Source organism: Lampetra planeri, unplaced genomic scaffold (assembly GCF_965212315.1).
Source record: "Lampetra planeri unplaced genomic scaffold, kcLamPlan1.2.h2 scaffold_2012, whole genome shotgun sequence".
In the NCBI taxonomy this organism is placed as follows: Eukaryota; Metazoa; Chordata; class Hyperoartia; order Petromyzontiformes; family Petromyzontidae; genus Lampetra; species Lampetra planeri.
In genome coordinates, this window is record NW_027614768.1 from 1 (window position 1) to 21,961 (window position 21,961).

At 43.0% G+C, this 21,961-nt stretch overlaps 2 protein-coding genes across 2 annotated transcripts; both read left to right on the forward strand.

Annotated features, from left to right (window-relative positions):
* The first annotated feature begins 356 nt into the window (after positions 1–356).
* Positions 357–5,055, forward strand: ABRAXAS2 (abraxas 2, BRISC complex subunit). Its single transcript, XM_078623137.1, has 9 exons — positions 357–446; positions 2,063–2,153; positions 2,333–2,369; positions 2,638–2,704; positions 2,953–3,143; positions 3,501–3,623; positions 3,944–4,028; positions 4,119–4,236; positions 4,529–5,055. Exons 1-9 carry the CDS (start codon positions 375–377, stop codon positions 5,053–5,055), a joined length of 1,311 nt encoding a protein of 436 aa, XP_078479263.1. The 5' UTR covers positions 357–374.
* Positions 5,056–9,623: 4,568 nt separating this feature from the next.
* On the forward strand, positions 9,624–21,114 carry LOC144740271 (ubiquitin thioesterase ZRANB1-like). Its single transcript, XM_078623138.1, is given in 12 exon segments — positions 9,624–9,986; positions 10,056–10,608; positions 13,725–13,912; positions 16,702–16,855; positions 17,404–17,475; positions 18,635–18,768; positions 18,770–18,834; positions 19,133–19,253; positions 19,621–19,750; positions 20,581–20,810; positions 20,895–20,924; positions 20,926–21,114. Coding segments are annotated over 12 exon segments (2,229 nt in total).
* The last annotated feature ends 847 nt before the right edge of the window (positions 21,115–21,961 follow it).

Here is a 21,961-nt window from a genome sequence, read left to right on the forward strand (position 1 = left end):
AACGCTGATCATTTCTCTGTGAAAAAAACCTAAATGAGTGGTGGATCCTGGCAATTTGAAAAGTGTTGGGGAAAGCTAACGTTAGCTAACTGGATGCCCCAAGTATATATGCAGCTCGGCTACAGAAGGCAAGTTATTTAGCTCGCACAGTTATATAAGAAACTGAACGCAACACTTACTATTCTTTCGTCCCGAGTTTTGAAGGCTCTAAATCATTATCTGAGTCCCTGCCTTCCCCCTGTTCAGGGGAATGTGTGTGTTTTGCGGCGTCGCCCATACTTTACAGGCGACTACATTTCCCCACAAGACATTGCGTATGAGGAGCGTGTTTGCAACCGCAGGGGGGCATTGGGATTGATAGGGATGTTTCCATCATGGCGGCATCCATTTCAGGTTACACTTTTAGTTCTGTGTGTTATCACAGCGCCAATAGCAATTCAGATCACGTAAGTATGCTGAATAATATTGATAAAGTACGGTTGTATCGCTTATCAAACAGGGTTAGCTCGGCGGGCGTCTGCAAACGCCACAGACGACACTCGCCTGTGTTCTTTGCTAGTGTCATTATCCTTTTGCTGGCTAGCTAGTGGAGGTGTCTATTTACCGGCGCTTATGATTAAAATAGCAAGTATACTCCACATCGTCATAAAGGCAGGCATTCATATTTGCGTCATGTGACATGTCGAAGCTGCAAATTTCAAACACCATGTTTTAAACGCAAAGTAGAGACTTGTGTATGAATCGCGCTTATTTCCTCTGTCAGCAAAGTCTGAGTTCCAGGAAATACTCAGCTGTTTGTCACGTAGCATACTAGCTAAGCTACAAATCAAGTGACTTCCGTGTGTGCTTCTGCTTATATCGACAGTTACTTTTGTTCGGCTATCTGTTAGGTCAAGTGTGTCACCGAACCTAAGATGCTGCCACATTTAAAGCTTTACTAGCTTTTCATCAACGCCCTCTCCTTTTTATTTGTTCGTTTCCGCATTGATAACGCTCAATACCCTTTCACCCACCTGGTACCTTCATAATTCTTGCTTGTTTGACTTTGCATGTTATTAAATGTCTAACATCTATGATAGCTCTCTTGTGCTTGAAATAGGGCATCAAAACACCTGCACAAGTGCTTGCGTTGTTCATTTAACTGTCTGACTTCAGAAGTCAGCCAGGGCAGGTGGACAAATGCTTCCTACTAGTTTGTCTGCATTCCGCATGGTTTGAGCAGATGGTGAGTTGAGCTCTTTAACAGCTAGGCCGGTGACACTTTGTTAGACGTGAATAACTATAATTAACTCCTTTATGCTTTTTATTTTGGAGATAATTAAAAGTTCTGATTGACATTACATTTAGCACCAAGTAATATTCAAAGCAGACAAAAATATACAGCATTTCCAGTAATCATTTTCAGGATTTCATAATCCGCAAAATCATTTGACAAAAATTACAAAACTGCTGGCAGTTTCCTAGAGCCAATAGTGACAAGTTGAAGTGAATTTAGTTGCTTCATTCTTTATTAACGTAACCAGTCTTTGGATAGGGGACTCAGAACAGCCTTGCCTTCTGATGCAATGTTTTGATTGGCGGGAGCAGGTCCCTGCTTACAAAACTGATTAGGACCTGGAATGAAAGTGAGGCCAGAGTGGTAGTTCTGGAAACAAAAAAGGTTCATACATTTTTATTTTTTAGATAAGTCACAAGATAGCTTCCCCACACGGACAGTGTGCTGTGATGTGTGTGATATTCAGGACAGAGGAGCAGCCTCTCAGGCTGCTGTGAGACTACAGACTCATTCACTCACTGGGATCACAGGGGTGAGGTGCATGTTTGCAGAGGACTGTTATTTGAAATCGATTATGGAGTAGATGGTAGCCTATTGAGAAGCAGCGCCTTTCTCTGCAACTTTATACACATCAGTCATAGTGGAAATCAGAAATGACCATATTAAGTGGCTATAACCTGTGAATATTGAAATAGTTTCTGAAATAATGCTCTGACCTGGCAGACATTTCATTGTTTTGAATCAACACTGGTGATCTAACTACAGTTTTAAAATTGTTTGGCACAGGAGGGCTTCCTATTAGGAGATGTAAGGCAAGAGGAGACAGTCAGCATCAGTGACACACAGATCAGCAGTGCAGAACTGGTCCAGGTCGTAGGTAAGAATGGGGTTTACACAAAATAGTATAAAAATAACACATTGAATAAATAATGAGCTGCTGAATGCTGTTCAAATTTTAATTTACAGAATCTGTTTGTTTTAATTTTGTGGTAGAATTGCATATATATTTTATAATATTACATAACTGAAACCTCTTCTCATTATATGTCTCGACAGAAATCCATAACCATGATCCTTGTGCACAGTTGTTTAGGTAAGCTATGAAGGTTCATCCTATCGTGTCAGCTAATTTGTCATTACATCCGTATAAACTTTTTTCTGTTTATTCCCCCCATGAAAGATATTTAGTGTTCTCCTGCAGATCTACTGTATTATATCATAAATGAATACATCAATTACCTCACATCCATTTTGCAACAGTAGATGGCCCCATCTGACAGCATTGGGCAACAGGAGCGAGTTAAAGTGAAGGAGGAGTGGAGACTTGATTAATTAAACTGTCATACTTTCCTTCTCACCAGCTTTTATGACTATGCGGGCAAAGTCGATGAGGAGAATCTTAACAGCATTCTTAAAGACAGGCGGAAAGTGAGTGTATTTTGTCATCATTTCACACCATGTGGCTGGCATCCAGCATACCCTTGTGTTACTTTTGATGCAGCAATTACGCTTAACAAACCTTATTTCACTGAAGTCCTTTTCCTTTTGAACACAGGTGTTGTGAACTTTTGTCTTATATATAATCTATATTCATCTGTTAGTTACATTGTAATAGATGTCATTTTCTTAGGTTGACTCCCTCTGAGTAACATATTTAATTTATTTCTGTTTTGTAGAATGTCATTGGCTGGTACCGGTTTCGGAGAAACACACAGCAGCAGATGTCGTTCAGGGAACAGATCATCCACAAACAGCTGACTCAGCTGCTTGGTGTGCCTGACCTCGTCTTCCTTCTTTTCAGTTTCATCTCCACTGCCAACAGCTCCACACATGCACTGGAGTATGTGCTCTTCAGACCCAACCGCAGGTAAGAATTTGCATGCACAGGCTCGTACACGTGTCGGCTGAGTAAGTGGAGGAAATGCACACCGCTCTTTTATCCTAGACGAATAAATGGCTGTGTGAACTTCCTGCAGACGACTACTCGTGAACGGGTTTGTCATTGCTGGTGGACTGTTTGACCTTCCTGGCTGTGACACTGTGCCTGCAGCATTGCTTTCTTCATCCCTGTGAAAACAGAATGTACAAATGAAATGTATGACTAAAGTGATGACTAAAAGATTCCAGCCTCAAATGAAAAAGATTCTTGTTTTGCATATATTGCAAATATTTTAATTGAACAATTGCCTGAAAATGCATATCCTAACTGGTGCTCTCTCTTCAGTCGGTACAACCAGAGGATCACCCTCACCATTCCCAACCTTGGCAACACAAGCCAGCAGGAATACAAAGTCTCCTCAGTACCCAACACGTCGGTCAACTACGCCAAGGTCATCAAAGAGCATGGGTAAAATTGGGACTGATCCTTACACATCTCCGTTTTCCTCTAAATGCATCCTTTTGAGAGTTGTCGTGCTGCTGCAGCACCCAGAGTTTTACTTTATACCTGAAATTGTACATAAGCATACATCTGCAGAGAAGTAGTTTGTGATATTTTTGCTTCTACCGCTTTGCCTCTAGCTAAATTAGTGCTTGTGCCATTAATGATTTACAGGCCGTGTTCCTGTTGTGACTCTTGTTAGATATAGTTTATAAATGGACGCAGCTTTACACGAAGCATCGACTATGTTTTTGTACTATGGGCTGAGTGATAAATGATCTCTACAGGGCTGAATTCTTTGACAAAGACGGCGTAATGAAGGATATCCGAACAATATTTCAAGTCTACAGTGCACTACAAGATAAAGTGCAGGTAAGCTGGCTCAAATATATGCAATGCGTTTTGGTAAATATGTGTGTCTGGTTTTTGTTTTGTTCTACAACTCTCTTTCCTCATTTTCAGGCTGTGTGTGGGGAAGTAGAACAAAGTGAACGTGTGAAGGAGAAACTTCAAGAGGATGTGAACAAACTCAAGCAACAGATTGCTCTCAGGAAAAGCAAGGCTGCTGAAGAAGAGAGAAGTACGGTTTTGTAGGATTCTGTGGAATTGTTTTACTAAAATTAAAATATGTGCCAGTTTAAAGGTTTGAAACGTAAACTGGCTTAAGATCAAACCAGAAATATTAAGCTAATCATATTTGACATTTCTTTGTAGACTTCTGCATTGATCCATTTGCCCCAGTCTTTTTAGATATTCCACCTGTCATACTTGATTTGTGTTGATGGGAACCTGCTGACATTAAAAAAAATCACACCCCAGCCATCATCCGTGACCCTCAGTGTTCTTACCCGTTGCATCTTTCCGTTCCACAGGGCTGCGTGAAGCCCAGAATCCAGTCTCCCACTCCACTCTGGAGGAAAACATGGAACCCTTTGACACATCCCTTCTGTCCAGGATAGCTTTCCATGCACCCTCGGCACCAGAGCGACCCAGTACCTCACCTAACCCACCCTCTTACACTGACCTCTTGTCCCAGGATGACTCTCTGCTCTCCTCCTCCTCGCCGCCTACCAGTGCTGCTCTACTGCCCCGGCCCCAAGCTGTGGGCTCTCCGGGACACCCGACTCCTGGCCCACTTGGCCTGGGTGCCATGTCTAATCCTGTTTCTGCTCCCAGCACCCCGTACCTTGGCAATGGTGATGGCTCAAGCTCTGACTCATTAGACAGACAAGCTGCAGGGCAGGAGGATGATGAGGATGAAGATGAGGACAGTAGTGAATATGAGAACCTTGTGAGCGAAGCAGCTCATCTGCCAGCGGTCTCTGCCAGTGTTTTATCTCACAGCCGGCCAGCAGCCCTCAGTCCTGACGGGGACGCCCGCGGCTCACAGACCACATAGGAACTTGTTGCAGGGTGTGTATAGGACACATGTACCTTGGGAGGTGGACATCTCAAGCAATCAACACAGACAAATAGAAACAACTGAAGTGCCAGTCCTGAAAGTGAAAGGCATGCGCAGGTGGTGTCCCGCTGTACGTGTTTCTTGTCCTGGTCTTATCTCCATTTTAAGGGGGAAACCTTGTCAGGCTTTGCAGGCTTTATAGGTGTGTCTCACTTAGTAGGGGCTGTTTTGATTTATTCTTTTGGGCATATGTTCTGTCTGTCAATATGGACGGGTATTGTGGATATTACAATGTAATTCCTGCCAACAGGGGCCTACTCCAGAAAATCCAGGCCCCACTTCACCCTTTCATTTTTAGTTTCACGTTTGCTGAACTAACACTGAGCACCCATTTTCGCATTACTTCTTGCACTATATTTTTGCCTTCTTTTTAACACAAGCCTCTTAGAGAAAGCAAAAGGATCAGCCTTCAAATAATTTTTAAGTGAAGATGGCAAATTGTTATTATGTAATGTAAAATTTGATGAACGTTAGATATATATATGTAATTAGAATTTATTGCACAGTTGACACATTTGATTTTGGATTTGCTACATTTTCATTTCCAGTGCTGTCTTTAATGAATCATAACTATGTAAATTAAGAATAGATTTCAAAATGGAATTACTCTGCCACTTGTATCATGGGTGCTTTATATATAAATATATATATTTTTCTTTCTGACAGATTTAGTTAATCCAATTTGATTGACATGAATGTCAGTGTCTTGCTTATCTCAGATAACACTGAAGTTGTATGCGCTTTGCTGCACTTAAAATGTAAGATTTCTTTATTGTGCTATACCAATGAGGTCATGTTGTGCCACTTGAATAGTCCTTCTTGACCATCAGTTGAACTCTGCTCAGCGTTTGTGCTGTGTTCAGCGCTCACAGGGCAAACACAATGTACTGTAGCTTTACTAACCAGATGCTTACGATTCCCTTCTGCTGCTGCAACCCAGAGAGCTAATACGAAAAATCTGCACCTGTCTGTTTGTCATAGAAAAACCTGGCTGCTGCTTCCACTTTTTACTGCTTGTTGTCTCCAGTACTACTGACTGTGACCATATAACCCTTCACGCTCAATTCTAAATGACTCTTTATCTATTAAAGTTGTGATGGAAGGCTGAAACCCCCTGTAGTGTGTGAATCTTAACTTAAGGAGCAGAGTGATGTAAATCACCATCATGTCTTGGCATGTTAGCTAGCAGACCTCATGTATTGCAATCTGTTTGGGTCAATGTTTGTGTGTATGGACCTGGACAATGTCCTGAAAACATGACTTTGCTTGTGCCTTCCACTCAGGGTGGTTTCTAACTGCACATGGAAATAATTAGCATCTCCCTTGAAGGGTAAAATACTCACAAAAAATGTTTGCAATAATGAACTTTCATCTGTTTTCAAAACTAATTTCTCTCCAAATACATGTGTTTTGTCTACCTGGAACAATCTGAGCTGCTTCCTGAAGCCGTTTTTGTTTTATGTGAATTTTAATGGCGGCTTCTAAGTGGACCTGTGCGTCATGTTTCAACTGTTGCTTTACTCACTTTGTTCAAAACTTGAATCATAATGCATAATGCAATGAGTTGGCATGATGTGTGAGTTTTAAGTTTGACTCTCAAATTTGGCCCATTGGCATAACCGAACTGACGGGATGTCAGTTGTGGTACACCCTCTTTGCATGAATCACTCTATTCCAGACTCAAATAATCAGAATGGACAGACACTTGCACTACACACTGAGGGTGTTTCATGTGGTGATGGGAATGTCATACTCAACATTTGTTAAAACTGTGTGAGTGTCTGTGGAGGGGACGGTGCTTTGCCTTGTAAACATGCAGCGCTTTAGTTACACAGTCTGTATGTCTTATGTTTTTTCTGCTTAAGGCCATTTCATTTGCCCTAATGTGTAATGCAAATGCATCACTGATCAGGAACTGGCACTTAAATGTTACTTGATAACACGTGTTTGAAAAAAATGACAGAATCAGGTTGTTAGAATGTGTCCCTTGAGTACTGGAATATAATGAAATCAATAAATAAATCATGAATGTATAGAACTGGGTAGGAGGGTAGCATCTAAGCAGCACTTATTGTATAAGCGTGTCTCGGTTGAGTGTTGTGGTGGTATAGAGCAGCAGTTCTCAGTGTAGGTCATTTTACCTAATCCTGTTCCTTGGAGCACTTTCCTGAGACTACTGGCAAAGCTTTGTTAGTTCCCTTTACCTCTCAACTTTCTACACAATAGAACAAGAAAAAAAAAAAAAAAAACTTTGACTCTTTCTATACCAATGACTCTTCCCTTCCTTGTCCAAAGTGGCCAACACCTCGCTGAAGCACAGCGCATCCAGTCACCATTTAGACCTCTGGACTTGACAAAAGTATACAAAGGACTTGTTTAAATGAGCACAGAGAATATAATCTGAGGGATAATAAATGAGACATGCGTTCATGAGATGTGCCTTTTGTTTTTTTATTGTGTCCTTAGCATGTCTTTTGTGGGTTTAATGTACCAAATTAAACTTGCAATATTTATTTCAATGCACAGATCGTACCCCTGCATTTGTAGATAACAGATGTATTGTAAACAGACACACTTTCCTTGATATAAATGACTTCTACTTGAAATGGCCAGGGTGCTAACCAAATGCGTATTTGAAGCAAGAAAACGGAAGCAATTTCAGTTTTTGAGTGCGCAGACGCTCGTCATCAGTGGTAAGAGTCGCTCAAGCTGTCGTGCGTTGCTGCAGACTGCGTGCTGCAGTATTTTCACGATGACATCATCCTTTTATCCCTTTGAGGCGATAGCACGTGGTTCTTCATTAATGTTACCAAAAAAAACAGACGACATTTAAAAAATGCAGTTTTTGTTTCAAACAGCTGATTTTAACAAAATAATATGTAGACGGGTAACACGATGACATTTGTCTTGTTTTGCTTTGGCGGAGCCTTTTAACAGTGGGAATTAGAGACGTAGATTCTGATTGGCCAATACAAGAGGATGCACAAAAATCGACCAATCACAAATGCTGGCAGATTCAGGTGGTAAATCCTGCCTCTGTAACACGGCCCAGAGCTCTCTACTCTCCCGAGTAGAGTATTTTTTAGCCTTGCCTCGGTTGCCTGGCTTCCCTGGGCCGCCGCCATTAAAGCCGCTCAGCTCGGCGCTTGGAGACCTTTAAAAGGACAAAAATGGTTTGAAGCGTCAACGCAGACCCCCGAGGGACGGGACATGGGGGGTCTCCGCTCTGTGGCGTGGATGGACCTTAAACTCCCACTTAAAAGGCGCCCGAGAGAAGTAAATATGCGGCGAGTGGCAGCCAAGTGAGAGGAGGCTGAGTTCGGATCGGAGAGGGTTTCTCCGGTCGGGAGGGGGAAGGTCCATTTGTTTTGGTTTCAGCGGGGACACCGAGGAGTGTAAACACGCTTGAGCAAAGGTAAGAGTTAACCAGCCGTGTTTTGTAGAGTTTCCTGGGGCCTCTCCAGCGGTTACAGTCAGGGCAGGAGCAAAACATAATCCCGTAATGTTAGCAAACACCAGCTAGCTTTGCTGTAAACCCTGCGAACAGTTGTAATGTAGCATAATTTAGTGCTGTCTCCTGATCTCCGTTGGTCTCTCAGCCGCCCCCCCCCCCTTTTTTTTTTACTAGACGTATACACACGACAACTGCGCAAATTGCCCCCAAATTTAGGACTTGTAGGCGTTTGCTTCCAACTACTAAACTGATTGAATAAAAGTTCATATCGGACAGAGGGGAGGTTGTTATGTATTTTCCTCACCCAACCTGCAGCTCTGGAGGTATCATGTCACCCAAATGTGTAGAATTTCTCGCGGTGTATTTGGTAAACTCGGGGGCGTGGTGTAAACAATCCCAACTGGACCTGCCGGCTAACTTCATGTTGTTGCCGATGTAACGCAGCCACATGTGGTTAGGATAAACACGAAATGGACTTTTTGGGCCAATTCAACGTCAGTGCATCATGAAGCGTCCTGAGCAGTCACGCGCCTCCCTGCTGGGTGTCTGCTTTCCTCTGCCCTTGTCTCTTGTTACCCGGCTCGGTTGTAGGACACTTTGCCTGGTGTATATAACTCACCGCATGTGTTTATAGCCACTGTCAGGTTTTATTAGACACTTGGGGATCCAGTGTTTCACTTCAGGTTGTGGCTCATAACATTGCCATTTGATTTGTGCTGTAAATTGCTGCTCGATCAGGAGCAGAAATCCCTTCCATGGCAGTTTGTGACAGAGTGGAGCAGGTATTACTTGGTTTTAAGAGCATCATTGTTAAATTAAGTTACTGATTTCACTGCATAATTTTCAATGTCTCCCTCTCTGTGAGTTGCATATGATATTGTTTAAAGCTTTCACGTCCAGTACGTAACTTGTCATGGCATTTGTTCAAATCTTCCTGACTTTTTTCTCTCTAACCTAGAGTCTTGCTTGTCGTACGATTTCTTGGGAGTGGAACTGCCGAGCTGAGTGCCTCCCTGGACGGCAGAAGGCCTTCCTCAGCGGCGGCGCGACGATGACCGAGCTGGTTGTCAAGTGGGCCTGTGAATACTGCACATACGAGAACTGGCCGTCAGCCATCAAGTGCACCATGTGCCGCGCTCAGAGGCCCAGCAGGGGTACCATCATTACTGAGGAGCCCTTCAAGAGCAGCCCCGTTCTGGATGCCAGTTTGCAGCAATGGGACTCTGCAGGCCTAAGCAACAGTCCATCCCAAGGGAGCTCCAGCTTACTTATATGTCCAGACTCCAGTGCCCGACCCCGTGTCCGCATTGCTGATGTACCTGAGACAAGTAGCAAATGGTCATGCCACATGTGCACCTACCTGAACTGGCCCCGCGCCATCCGTTGCACACAGTGCCTATGCCAGAGACAACAGGCACAGCTGCAGCAGCAGCAGCAACAGCAGCAACAACATGCTACCCATCAACAACAACATGCCCAGCAGCCACGTAGCCCTACAGAGTCACCCCAGACCTCTGGCACTGGATGCCGGCCCGTTCCCTCGGTCCCCATTACGGACCCCTGTGAGGAATACAATGATCGAAACAGGCTCAACACACACACACAGCATTGGACCTGCACTGCTTGCACTTATGAGAACTGGTCCAAGTCTCTGAAGTGTGTGGTGTGTGACTACACCAGGCCAAATAGCCTGCTAGCTGAACCTATTGAACTGGCATCGGAGCCAGAGAGCCAGCAGCCTTCTTCAAAACATAACGAACAGGAAAGGGACAACAGGCGGGGGGTCATTGGGCACGTGGGTGGGCAAGGAGTTGGCGGAATCGTAGGTGGAGTCGGGGTTTGCAGCAGCAGCCAGAGGAGGTCTCCTCCTACCGCAAAGCAGGAGTCAGAAGTGAACATGGACTTTCAAAGGATCGAACTGGCATCAGGGGCTGGGATTGGAAGTAAAGAGGAACTTGAGGTGGATTTCAAAAAATTAAAGCAGATTAAGAACAGGATGAGACGGACTGATTGGCTCTTCCTCAATGCTTGTGTCGGTGAGTTTTTAAGAACATGTGTTTTTACTGTTTACTCAGCCATTGAATCTTGTGTTGTCATGCTGTGGACAGGTCAACAAGCGGAGTAAACGATGTAAGACAAGGCAACACTGCGATCTCCCAGAAGTTGTCTGAGCTGAGGGTTATGCTGTTACCATCTGCAAAGTGTTCATTTGCGACCTTGTTAACGTAGCCAACTCCAGATGATTTTGATTTGTCCTGCTAATGTGGATACGCGTAGCTCGTGTAAAAGTTCCCCACACAAGCAGCAAGTGTCCGGCCACCCACACTGTAGACTGGTGAGTGTGGAGTGGGAGGAGGAACATTTGAAGAACAACCACAGATTGCCTTTTTTTGCTCTCTCACACAACTATTGCTGCGTTTCTTTTGCCTTTGCCATGGCTACGTAGAATTTCTTCTGTGCACCCACTCATGCTCCTTGACAAACAATACTTTGATATTTCAATTTGATATTTCATAGTTGTTTGGAGCCTACGCTAGGTCTACTACTTCTCAGGGAGTTTTCTCGTATCTGTGGTGCGTGTCTCAGGTGAACCAGATCTCTTGTGTACTGTGAAGAGGTTGACCCAGCTGCAGTCCCAGAGAATGTAATCTGAGAGTAAGCACATAGCCCAGTTGTGTTAAGGGAGTGTTGCTAGGGAGGTTTCCCTGTCACATTCATACACGTGTGTACACAGTGGCCCCCGTGTCCTGACAGATAGTGTAGCCTTCAAAAGGCCCTGCTGCATTAAGAATAGCATTATGAGTACTGCTTGAGTCAAAAGTAAACATGTCTTAAGCAACAGTACATAGTGACCTTTGCCCTTGTTTTGTTGATGACATCAGCTAAACCATATGTATACCTAGTAGGCCTAGTAACAATAAATTGCATTCAAGTATTAATTATTAAGCTGTTAAATTTTTTTGTCTTCAGACTGTTTTAAGACATTTCTACTGAAGGTCAACACAACATGTCAGTTATCATCTCTGTGCAATGGTTCCTTTCACAAGCGCTGAACTGAATTAGAACGAGGTTCAACATTATGTATCACCTCATCAACTCCTGGGCCTATAACTTTGAATAACCAGTGTGCCCCTGTGCCCTATTAGTTTTAGAGACTTATCACATCTAGAATAATATGTGCCAAAAATGACCTTTCCAGAGTTACATAGACTCCTCGTTGCACTGCAAAATAAACTTTATGAGCAAGACATCCTCAAATGACGTCTTACTGAGCCTCTTCAGATAAAAGTTCTATCATAGACAGTATATTCTTTGTTGTTAACATGGCCAAACAGTAATATTGTTTAGACTATAAAAACATTGCTTGAGAGTTAGCACTCTAAATTAAAATGTCACCTTCCTGACTCTTTCATTTGGGGTCAGTGACATTGGTTTACAGGACAACTGGGCCCAATTTAATAAATGTGGTCGGTGGTTTTGGAGATGGCTGACATACGTTACTGCCTCACAGCAGGAACACTAGTCCTGCCACTATTTGTACTCTAAATCTAAAGGCAATCGCAAATAATTCATTTGGTATTGTGGTATTTGGTATTGATTTTTTTTGTGTCATTGATTGGACCACAGATTATTGTGTTTGGCTACCACACTGTTGAATAACATCCACTCCTCACTGTATGGGTTTCATTTTATGTACGTTAGGAAGTTAACATTAGGTAAGCTGGTGTGTCTTTTCCATTACAATTATAATATGCAACATTGAGAAACATAACTAGAATGAATGTGTCAAACTTAAATATATTGGAGCCCTTGTGATTCACCCTGAGTGATGAAGACTACACTACCCATAATCCAACGCTACATTATCATTGTAGGTTTTTGTTTAGACGTGTAGAGAAGAAGCAGAGACAACATAACCTGTGTTTATGAGAGAAGTGTGGAATAATAATAATGATGAGGAGGAAGAAAAACACTTCAAATAATATTTATTTCATATTTAATAATTTTTTCATCATTGTTCTCCTAGTTGACCAAGTTAACAGTTACACAGTTACAAGTGTTTCGTAGCTTCAGCCATTCCCTGTCATTAGTCTGTCATTGTGTTTGTGAGTCTGTGCCGTTCTTGCTCTTTGAAAAACTCAGGTACAATAATAACTGCAAGGCTTCACTGTCACCGCTGGTGTTTTCTGTGGAAAGTGGTTGTGATCCATCTCGATCACACTGTGCTTCCATTATGTAGTATCTGTCTTGGTCTCTGGCAGTGGTAGCCAGCTCCACATGGCACAGTGAGTCCTTCCGCCCACTCCATGTCTCTCTCGCTCTCTTGTCTCCCTCACAGATTATGCAGCTCAGCATTGTGTGTGGTCCTTTGACGTGGGAACAAAAGCTCAGCAGTGTTTAATACTGTTTACTGTATTTGCTAGAAGCTGTACAGCACGAAAATTAATTTACACTTTGATGTTTTTTTTCTTGCATAATAGCATATTTGTTCAAATTGTTTATTGTTAATCCAAAACAAAGCAGCCTGAAATCTAAACCAGGGAGCTTTCTTCATACTCAGCTGATCGCGTTTTGCAGCTCATTCCAGTATAGTCCAGTCTTTGATTTTGGACTGGATGAAAAATATCCACATCCGCCCACCGTACCACACACGGATGAACTCACCTCAAATGTTCACTCCATTACAACACATTACAGAGCAGTTAATGTTTTGGGGTTCTCATTTGCTTTGTGAGCTTTATGAAGTAAAGCTTTGAGTAACAGAGGCTGTGATGTGTTTCTCCTGGTGTTGGACTCCCTCAGTAAATTGTTTGGTGTGCTTCCTGGAGGTGGACATATGTTTGTATCAATAACGAAGTAAACATCTATGCATATGTGATGATTCCAAAGACTGTAAAGGGAAACATAGCAAAGCACTACATAGCACTTTGTCCTCAAGCTGCCAAAGAGATAGAGCTTCCATGTTCCATCTTTCATATTTTGTACGTTTTGACAGCGTATGGGACGTCCTCTGTAGAGTAGCATTTTATTTTCATGACGTCATTTTGTCAAACCACATTAATTAACCCTAGTTATGTTGATTTCATTACACACTATAGATATTAATCTTACTGATTTCATTGTGACTACTTTGGTCCTCTTTCTTTAAAAGGTGTGGTGGAAGGCGACCTGGCAGCCGTTGAGGCCTACAAGTCATCGGGAGGTGACATCGCGAGACAGTTAACATCAGACGAGGTGCGCCTGTTGAATCGGCCATCTGCATTTGACGACGGCTTCACCCTGGTTCACCTCGCCATCCGCTTTCAGCGACAGGACATGCTGGCCGTGCTGCTCACAGAGGTCAGTGGAGTCAACCAAAAGATAATTATTCTTTCCCACTATGACCATCTCATGTCAGGAACCACCTGTCCTCGGCAGAGGTTCAGATTGTCACTGATAGGCAGCATACATACTGTGGATAAAAGTCTGTCATCACCTTTTATCTTTTAAAGACTATGAGACGGTACTGAATTTTACACCAGACCACAGTAACATTTAATATACAGAACAAATGTACAGATTTGCATTTATCAGGCTACAGCATCCACCTCTGCATTCAATTGAAGCAGACACTGTTGAGGTCCTGCATAACTGCCTCAGAGAGATGATTTCTCATTGTCCTGATTTTTTTTCTGAAGGCTGTAATCTGTTCACTGCTGAGTTTTGAAGCCTGGGAACCTTTCTGCAATCTTTTCCCATGCTGTCAAATATTAATGCTTTGTTGTCTTATACTGACGTACAACGTAAGCAGGTAGCATCGGTATGAGGCACATTAACTCCATAGTAAGATCGTCTGCGTCAATCTGGGGGCCTCTGCCTTGCTCTGTGAATACATTTGTATCCATAATGGAAACATGTTGAAGCACCGCAGACTGTACAGCTTCAACACCAGGAGCGTAGAATTAGAATTACAAAGATTAGAATGCCATAAACTGCCTTAAAACAAGTCATTACCTCGGCCAAGGAGGTTATGCAGGTGTTTGTCTGTAGCAAAATAACAAAAAGTTATGAACAGATTATGAGAGAGAGAGATAAATATATATATAGAGAATAAGAAAACCACCATTAGCAAAATAGTTTCGTTAGTTAAATAATTCTGTGCTAATGACCTACTGCTACTGAACAATTGAGCTAAAAATCACTATTTCTAAATGGTCAGGGGACATTTTCTTGGTCTAGGAATCTATTGATGTAGACAGAGTAAGATTTATTTATATTAATATTTGATGTAAATCAGAATATTAAAAAAATTTGGTGGAAATCATGCGTCACGGAGGTCTGCGCTCTCCGAGTGCTTTTCCTTAATGAAAAATATTTGCGTCATGCGACCACTGATATATGTGCTGATAGAATAGGGACTTGTTTTCACTGACTCTGTCATCGGCAAACAAGTAAAATGAAACTTTGCATGTACACAGGTGACAGAAAAGCATGCCTGACACATGCAATGGATACATAAAATAACAAGTCACAAAGAACCTTGCACATTCAGGGTTTGTGCTACGGGTGAGCAAAGGGAATCCTGAAGCTCCTCCCATTAATCAGAAAGTGTCAGCAATCATCAGGGATTGCCTGCTGAGGGAAATAGTGAGAGAACTGGAGAGGCACACACACTTCTCAGAAGGTTGGCTTCAAGTCTGCCCCCAACACTGCTTTGTCTCTTGACGATGTGATGGGTTGAATGAAGCTACTGAGACACTTGAGCATTGAGGAAATATAACACATATTAATAAAAACATAATTCATACTCTGTGCCCTAGCAATATAAGTACATTCAATACTACGTGAGGGAAACCAGACACCTCTGCAAAACTGTCTGTTCACCCACCATGTGATGAAACTTGATGAAATTCATGGACACATATGACAAACCCCAACACATCTGGCAAAACTCAGCTTAAAGTTGGCTACAATAACCCTAACCTGTCAGCCAATTTCCTCTTTCAACATAAATCGAGTGAGTGGTAGTTCCTGCAGGTTCTCTTGTCCCAACACGGTTTCACGGTGGTTCACAATAAAAACAGTCATTAATTTAGCTAGAAGCCATACGAATTGATCACATTACATAACAATATATAGTTTAGCCTCCTAGGAACATTTAGATATATTGAAAATATATTGAATATCTTCAATATTTATTTTACATATCTATTTCACAGAAATTGGTGTTTAGCTCGTAATTGAGGCTCCTGATCTCCTGACAGCAGATGGAAGTTTTAAATTGTGCACTTGAACATATTTCGGCACAGACGTGAGTCATGTTTGTCACTGGTGGAAGCGATACCTATGAATTATGTTATTGCAGCTTTACTCTTTTCAAAGAGTCCAGGCACTCAGTGTGTGAGAACGTCACATCCTTTGATAGATCCATTGTTGGATCCATTTGATACAACCATTTTGGGAAAAAGTGACAGAACATCCGGGAAAGGCTTTGGCAATAGAGATTCCAGTCCCTACAGGATTGTGCTTATTTGGGGACCAATCACAAATGCATATGTCATGCCAGGTATATGTAGGTACCATATACCACTGTAACCCCACCCAATGGAACTGTCTCTAAGATAGATAGAAAAGATAGAAAGATAGATAGATAGATAAATAAGAGAATGTCACATCCTGGTCACGAAAGCATATGGGTAGATATTTTGTATTGTCAGTAATTTTATACCCAGTGTGTTGTGTTAAAATGTGTCTCTCTGGTCTTTATAGACCTAGATTGTGTTTGTGTCAGCCATGTGCTGAAGCGTGAGGTTCACTGCAGCTTTCTGACAGTGCTGCTATCCAAAACGATCTGTCAATTCACCTCTCCTCCCACACTCAGTCACTGTCCCAGTTTCTTTTCAGAGCGGGTCAGTGAGTAACCAGTGACACGTTCGATCATGTCCATGAAATATTTCAAATTTAACCTGACAACTGATTCCATCCGGAATAAATCTTTTCTCTCCTTGTCCTTCAGGGAAAGTAGTTTGGATGAAGGGAATTGATGTTTGCTTCGATGATCGAGTATCTGCAAATACAAAAATGTGTCAATAGTTCTCCACCAAAAGGATGACATATTTACAACTTGTGTCTTCCCTGTCACCCTGAAGGTGTCCCAACAGGCAGCCAAATGTATCCCGGCCATGGTTTGTCCAGAGCTAACAGAGCAGATTCGCCGTGAGGTTGCAGCCTCTCTTCATCAGCGTAAAGGAGACTTCACCTGCTACTTCCTCACTGACCTGGTTACCTTCACTCTGCCTGCAGGTCAGTGCAGTAAACACAAACTGTTCAAAACAACAGCGATGGTCACAAAGTCACATCATTTCAAAAAGCAGCCAAAATATTTTCATTAGAATTCACAAGGGGAGAACTTGTTTGTTTTAACCCATGACATATTAATGCAGCATTTGGCCACCTTCAGCCACCTCCATCTCCCTGTTTGAGCATTGCTCAACTGTGTGTGTGTTCTAATCAAGGCTGGTATGTATCTGTCAGATGTCTGCTGCTGGATGGTCTGTTTCTGAAAGCTACGCTAAAGATTTCTGTTGTGCAGTGTGTTTGGGACAATGCACACTTTGACTTCTGGCCACTATAGAAAACCATTCTCCACATAGTCAACACATTCATTCCTTTAGAAAGAGAATACGCTACTGTCTTGACAGGGGCTCTTTGCTTACAGAGAAAACAGCTGTGTGAAAAAGGACAAAAACATAGGGTCTCGACTTCTCAGCAGTTTTATCGTGTTTTACTTGATTAAAAACTGGCTACAAACCTTTTTCATTTCTGTCAATCATTCCTCCTTGTTTTTCCAGATATTGAGGACTTGCCTCCTGCAGTTCAGGAAAAGCTGTTTGATGAGGTGCTGGACCGAGATGTACAAAAAGGTGAAACATTTACTCATGTCATGATGTACTATTGGTATAATAAACAATATATGTGGTTCATAGATAAGAACCTGCTCGATAAAACACAATAAAAATGGCACACACACTCTCTCTGTCTGTCTCTCAGTGCTATAGTATTTTTTACCAACAGTATGTTCTGCTGCATCACTTTCCTGCAAACACTTGTCTTAGCGGTCCTGCAACATTTTGTTGTAACACATTTAAGCCTCAGGTTACCCATGTGTTTTTATGCATGTTGAACTATAGTTTGCATGCTTGGCTGTGTGTGCACACTAGCAGAACAATACCAGGGACGGGATAACTATGACTGCAGTTACAGTATAAACGATGAAAGAAACCAAACAAAACCACGTTGGTCCTAAAGCGTTTCTTTTGACGTCATACACTAGCAGCTTACCTAATAAATAAATCAGTGTCTGCAGTTCAACAAAAGGTTTCTTCAATATTTCAGACACTGAAGGCCTGTGGACTTTCCCTCGTGAGCTTATCTCACTACACTTTCAGGTCAGATGATCTAAGTCGTCCACAAATAGAAAGCAGCATCGTGTTGTTAACATCATTCCACAGAGGAATGATGCGCTTTTTAAACAGCTGGCACCCAGAGCTCCCAGCTCATTTTGCCTGCAAAAGTTGGCCAGTGCATTCAGGTTTTCTATCTTTTGTCTGCTGCATAGACGCCCCGTTTTTATGAAAAGACCATCTGTCCGGTAGTGAAAGAAAGCAGCTGTGCTATGGTCAAAGCTTGGGAAGAAGTCTGATGAAAGACGTGTTTAGTTCATCAGTAGCTCCACATGCAGTCATGAAAACTACAAGCAAATGCATTCAGTCATGTAGTCATCACTGTCAATGCTGAAAGAACAACAACCTCTGCAATTTTCATCCTTGTTCAGATGCACTGAACAAAGGCTGTACAAGTGGTTTTGTCATTCATACTACAGGATAACAGATTCTTACTGAAAACATTGGATCCCAACTTAAATTCCTATGTCACATTTATTCATGCCCATATTTTGCATATTATCAATATTCGCTCATGTCCTCCGATCACATTCCAAATTCAACTAATGTTAACTTTTCTCAGGAATCGGACTGAAAGTCTTTAGACACATCACTTAACTTGTCCTCCCCTCTTCTCCAGAACTTGAAGAGGAGTCCCCCATCATAAATTGGTCCTTGGAACTGGGGACCCGTTTGGACAGCCGGCTCTATGCTCTGTGGAACCGCACGGCAGGCGACTGCCTGCTCGACTCTGTGCTGCAAGCAACGTGGGGCCATCTATGACAAGGACTCAGTGCTCCGCAAGACCCTTCACGACAGCCTGCACGACTGTTCTCACTGGTGAGGTGCACAGTGCCAGCTGATTAGCCTGTTAGCTTCTTTTTTAATGTGACGCTTCTGGAAAATCTACTGCCCCCTGTTGATTTGGTGTCACCACCAAACTGAACCTTCACTCGGTCGCTGCGGTGTCGGGTTCAGGACAAATAAATAGCTTCAGCTGAACAATCATCAGTGTGAAAGAAGCGTTGGTCTTTGAGCTGGATTAGTTTGAACAGACACAAACTGTAGGGGAGTTAATACAACTGACTGTGTATGTATCTGTGTGTGTGTGTGTCTGTGGGGGCGGGGCTGTGTGCAGGTTTTACACGCGCTGGAAGGAGTGGGAGTCATGGTATTCCCAGAGTTTTGGCCTGCACTTTTCACTCCGGGAGGAGCAGTGGCAGGAAGACTGGGCTTTCATCCTCTCTCTGGCGAGTCAGGTACGTACACACACACACAACACGGAGGGCCGAGCTGGGTTCAGTGTGACACTCTTACGATGTATGAATTATGCAAGAAGCTGTACTGCTCGAACCAGTGCTGACTTTGACTCTACTGCCCCTCTAAAGTGCATCCTGTCTGTCATCAGCACTTCTCTTCTTCCACTGCTCCGTGTCATCTCATAGTCTACAGACTCGGGTGGAATGTTGTTACGTGGGCGTAAAAGTGCAGTAATTGTGCGTGTGTCAATGTTTTTAAATGTGCTGGCCTTGCTTTGCAGAGGCAATTCACAGTAATGAAGAATCTTAGCTTTGTAGTTTCTCCAGCTGTCCAACTGCCTTCTCTCCTTTGTGTTGTCGTTCACAGCCGGGATCCAGCTTGGAACAGACCCACATTTTTGTTCTTGCACACATACTTCGTAGGCCAATCATCGTCTATGGAGTGAAGTATTACAAAAGTTTCCGTGGGGAAACGCTTGGGTACACCCGTTTTCAAGGTGGGTGGTTCAGTCCAGAGTTGTGTTGTGTTGTGACTGCAGAAGAACTAGAATTTGTGAAATAGGTCGAGCCCATCTGTGTCTGCATAGCTGACATAGCCAACATTACCGCCCTCTGAGCTGTCAGTAAATTGCCTCTGCAGCATGTGTCAGTCAGTCATTCAGGAGGTATTTAATGGCTGTTTCAGCACTGTGGGACCGACATGAACAAATACGTCTCCAAGTCAGGCAATCCAGTGAGTGGAGGCTCCACCCTTCACTGCTCGCACTAAAAACAGTCTGGCTTCAATTTGCCTGAAATTGTAGCGGGGATGATGAAAGCGGCTGCCTGTGGTAAAGCCCCTCCTGATGAAACAGGCTCTTACTGTTGCCAAGAGCAGATGGTAAAAAGAGAGTGAGCAGGAGACGTGCACACTTGCACCCTATAGAAGGGGCGGGGCTTCAGTTACAGAGGTGGCAGATTAAAACAGTAACAACAATGGGTACTGGGAATGAAACTAGACTCTTCCCTGGTGTGAGTTCAAGTGCCACAGCTGTTTTTATGTTTTATAGACTCGAAGGAAAACAGTGCAAATGTATATCAACTGCACTGAATGTATACAGTTCATTTTTTTTCTCCACTGCCTTTTGGCAAAAAAAAAAGTTTGTAATTGTTTTACACATCAGAATTATTCCATATAAAACTTGATCCAGTTAATTATTAGGATACCAGCATTTATAAATGATGTAGCTTGGGATCACACAAGTACACTCATGTTCAAAACAAACATTATGTTGTCCAGGAACCCTGACAACTTATTGTACACATGACATTTTTGCTCGTCTTGTAGGTGTGTACTTGCCCCTTTTGTGGGAGCAGAGTTTCTGCTGGAAGAGCCCAATCGCTCTGGGCTACACACGGGGCCATTTCTCAGCACTGGTCGCCATGGAGAACGACGGCTTCGACAATCGTGGCGCAGGCGCCAACCTCAACACAGACGACGACGTGACCGTCACGTTCCTGCCGCTGGTTGACAGCGAGAGGAAGCTGCTTCACATTCACTTCCTCACTGCGCAGGAAGTAAGTTGTGTCTTCGGATTTCATTTTCCTCTAATTCTGGGAAATATGGCGTCTCCCTCTGATGGTCGTGTGATTTACTTTCAGATGGGTAATGAGGAGCAACAGGAGAAGCTGCTTGCGTGAGTGGTTGGACTGCTGCGTCACCGAGGGTGGAGTCCTGGTGGCTCTGCAGAAGAGCTCCCGTCGCCGCAACCACCCGCTAGTCACCCAGATGATGGAGAAGTGGCTGGATGGCTACCGGCAGATTCGACCCTGTACCTCTTTGTCTGATGGCGAAGAGGAGGAAGACGATGATGACGAGTGACAAACCTGAAGTGGAAGGAGGCGGTCCACGGGGGGGGCGGGACTCCCCCCAAACATACACACCAACATTTTTGTTTTTCACATTTCCTTTCCTGACACGGACAAACTGTGAGCGTATTTAGGAAAGGACAGGGATCCAAAAGCCCCCCACCCCCACCGGTGTGCTCTCACAAATACTGACACATTCAACACTCACGAACCTGAGTTGGACCCAACTCCTCTGCTGCAAAGACAAACTGTGGGGGAGACTTAAAGTTTACGAATGAAATGACATTTGATTGGTTGTGATTTTTCAGTGTAATGGAAAAATCTGAATCGTAATCCATAGATGTAAATGCATGTGGTTGTTTTAAAAAAAACGTATAAGGAAATCTACCAGCATTGATTCAGATCAACACTTTCTATCCGTTCAGTGTGGGCACTGACAAAAGCACATTTCCAACTTGACGTTTTTTCCAGTTGTAAGAATGGCAGGGATAAATAAAGCCCATAGCATTCTTTAGAAAACCAGATTGTGATCAATAAATGACTTTTACCCTTGAGCACTGCACATTTATTAAGACATTTCTATATTAATATCATTGCTTGAATAAGGTCGTATATGAAGCTCTTTGAAAGGGGAGATCTGCCCTTTTACAAGTGAAACCTGTACTCACTGAGGTTTGGCACTCATGTTGAATCTTTTGTTTACCTGTTTTTTCAAGATTTATTGAACTGAGGAGTTGTGTGTGAGTGTGTGTGTGTGTGTGTGTGTGTGTGGTTCTCCGAACTACTCTCCGTATTTATTGTTTGGAAACTTATTTGAGCTAATGAGAGCTTTCTGTATATTTTTTTCTCCTTTTTTGTGG

Coding starts and splice junctions, on each gene's coding strand:
- ABRAXAS2 (XM_078623137.1), top strand. CDS start 375: ATGGCGGCATCCATTTCAGGTTACACTTTTAGTTCTGTGTGTTATCAC. Junction 2,154..2,332: donor AGAACTGGTCCAGGTCGTAG/GTAAGAATGGGG, acceptor ATGTCTCGACAG/AAATCCATAACCATGATCCT. Junction 3,624..3,943: donor AAGGTCATCAAAGAGCATGG/GTAAAATTGGGA, acceptor TGATCTCTACAG/GGCTGAATTCTTTGACAAAG.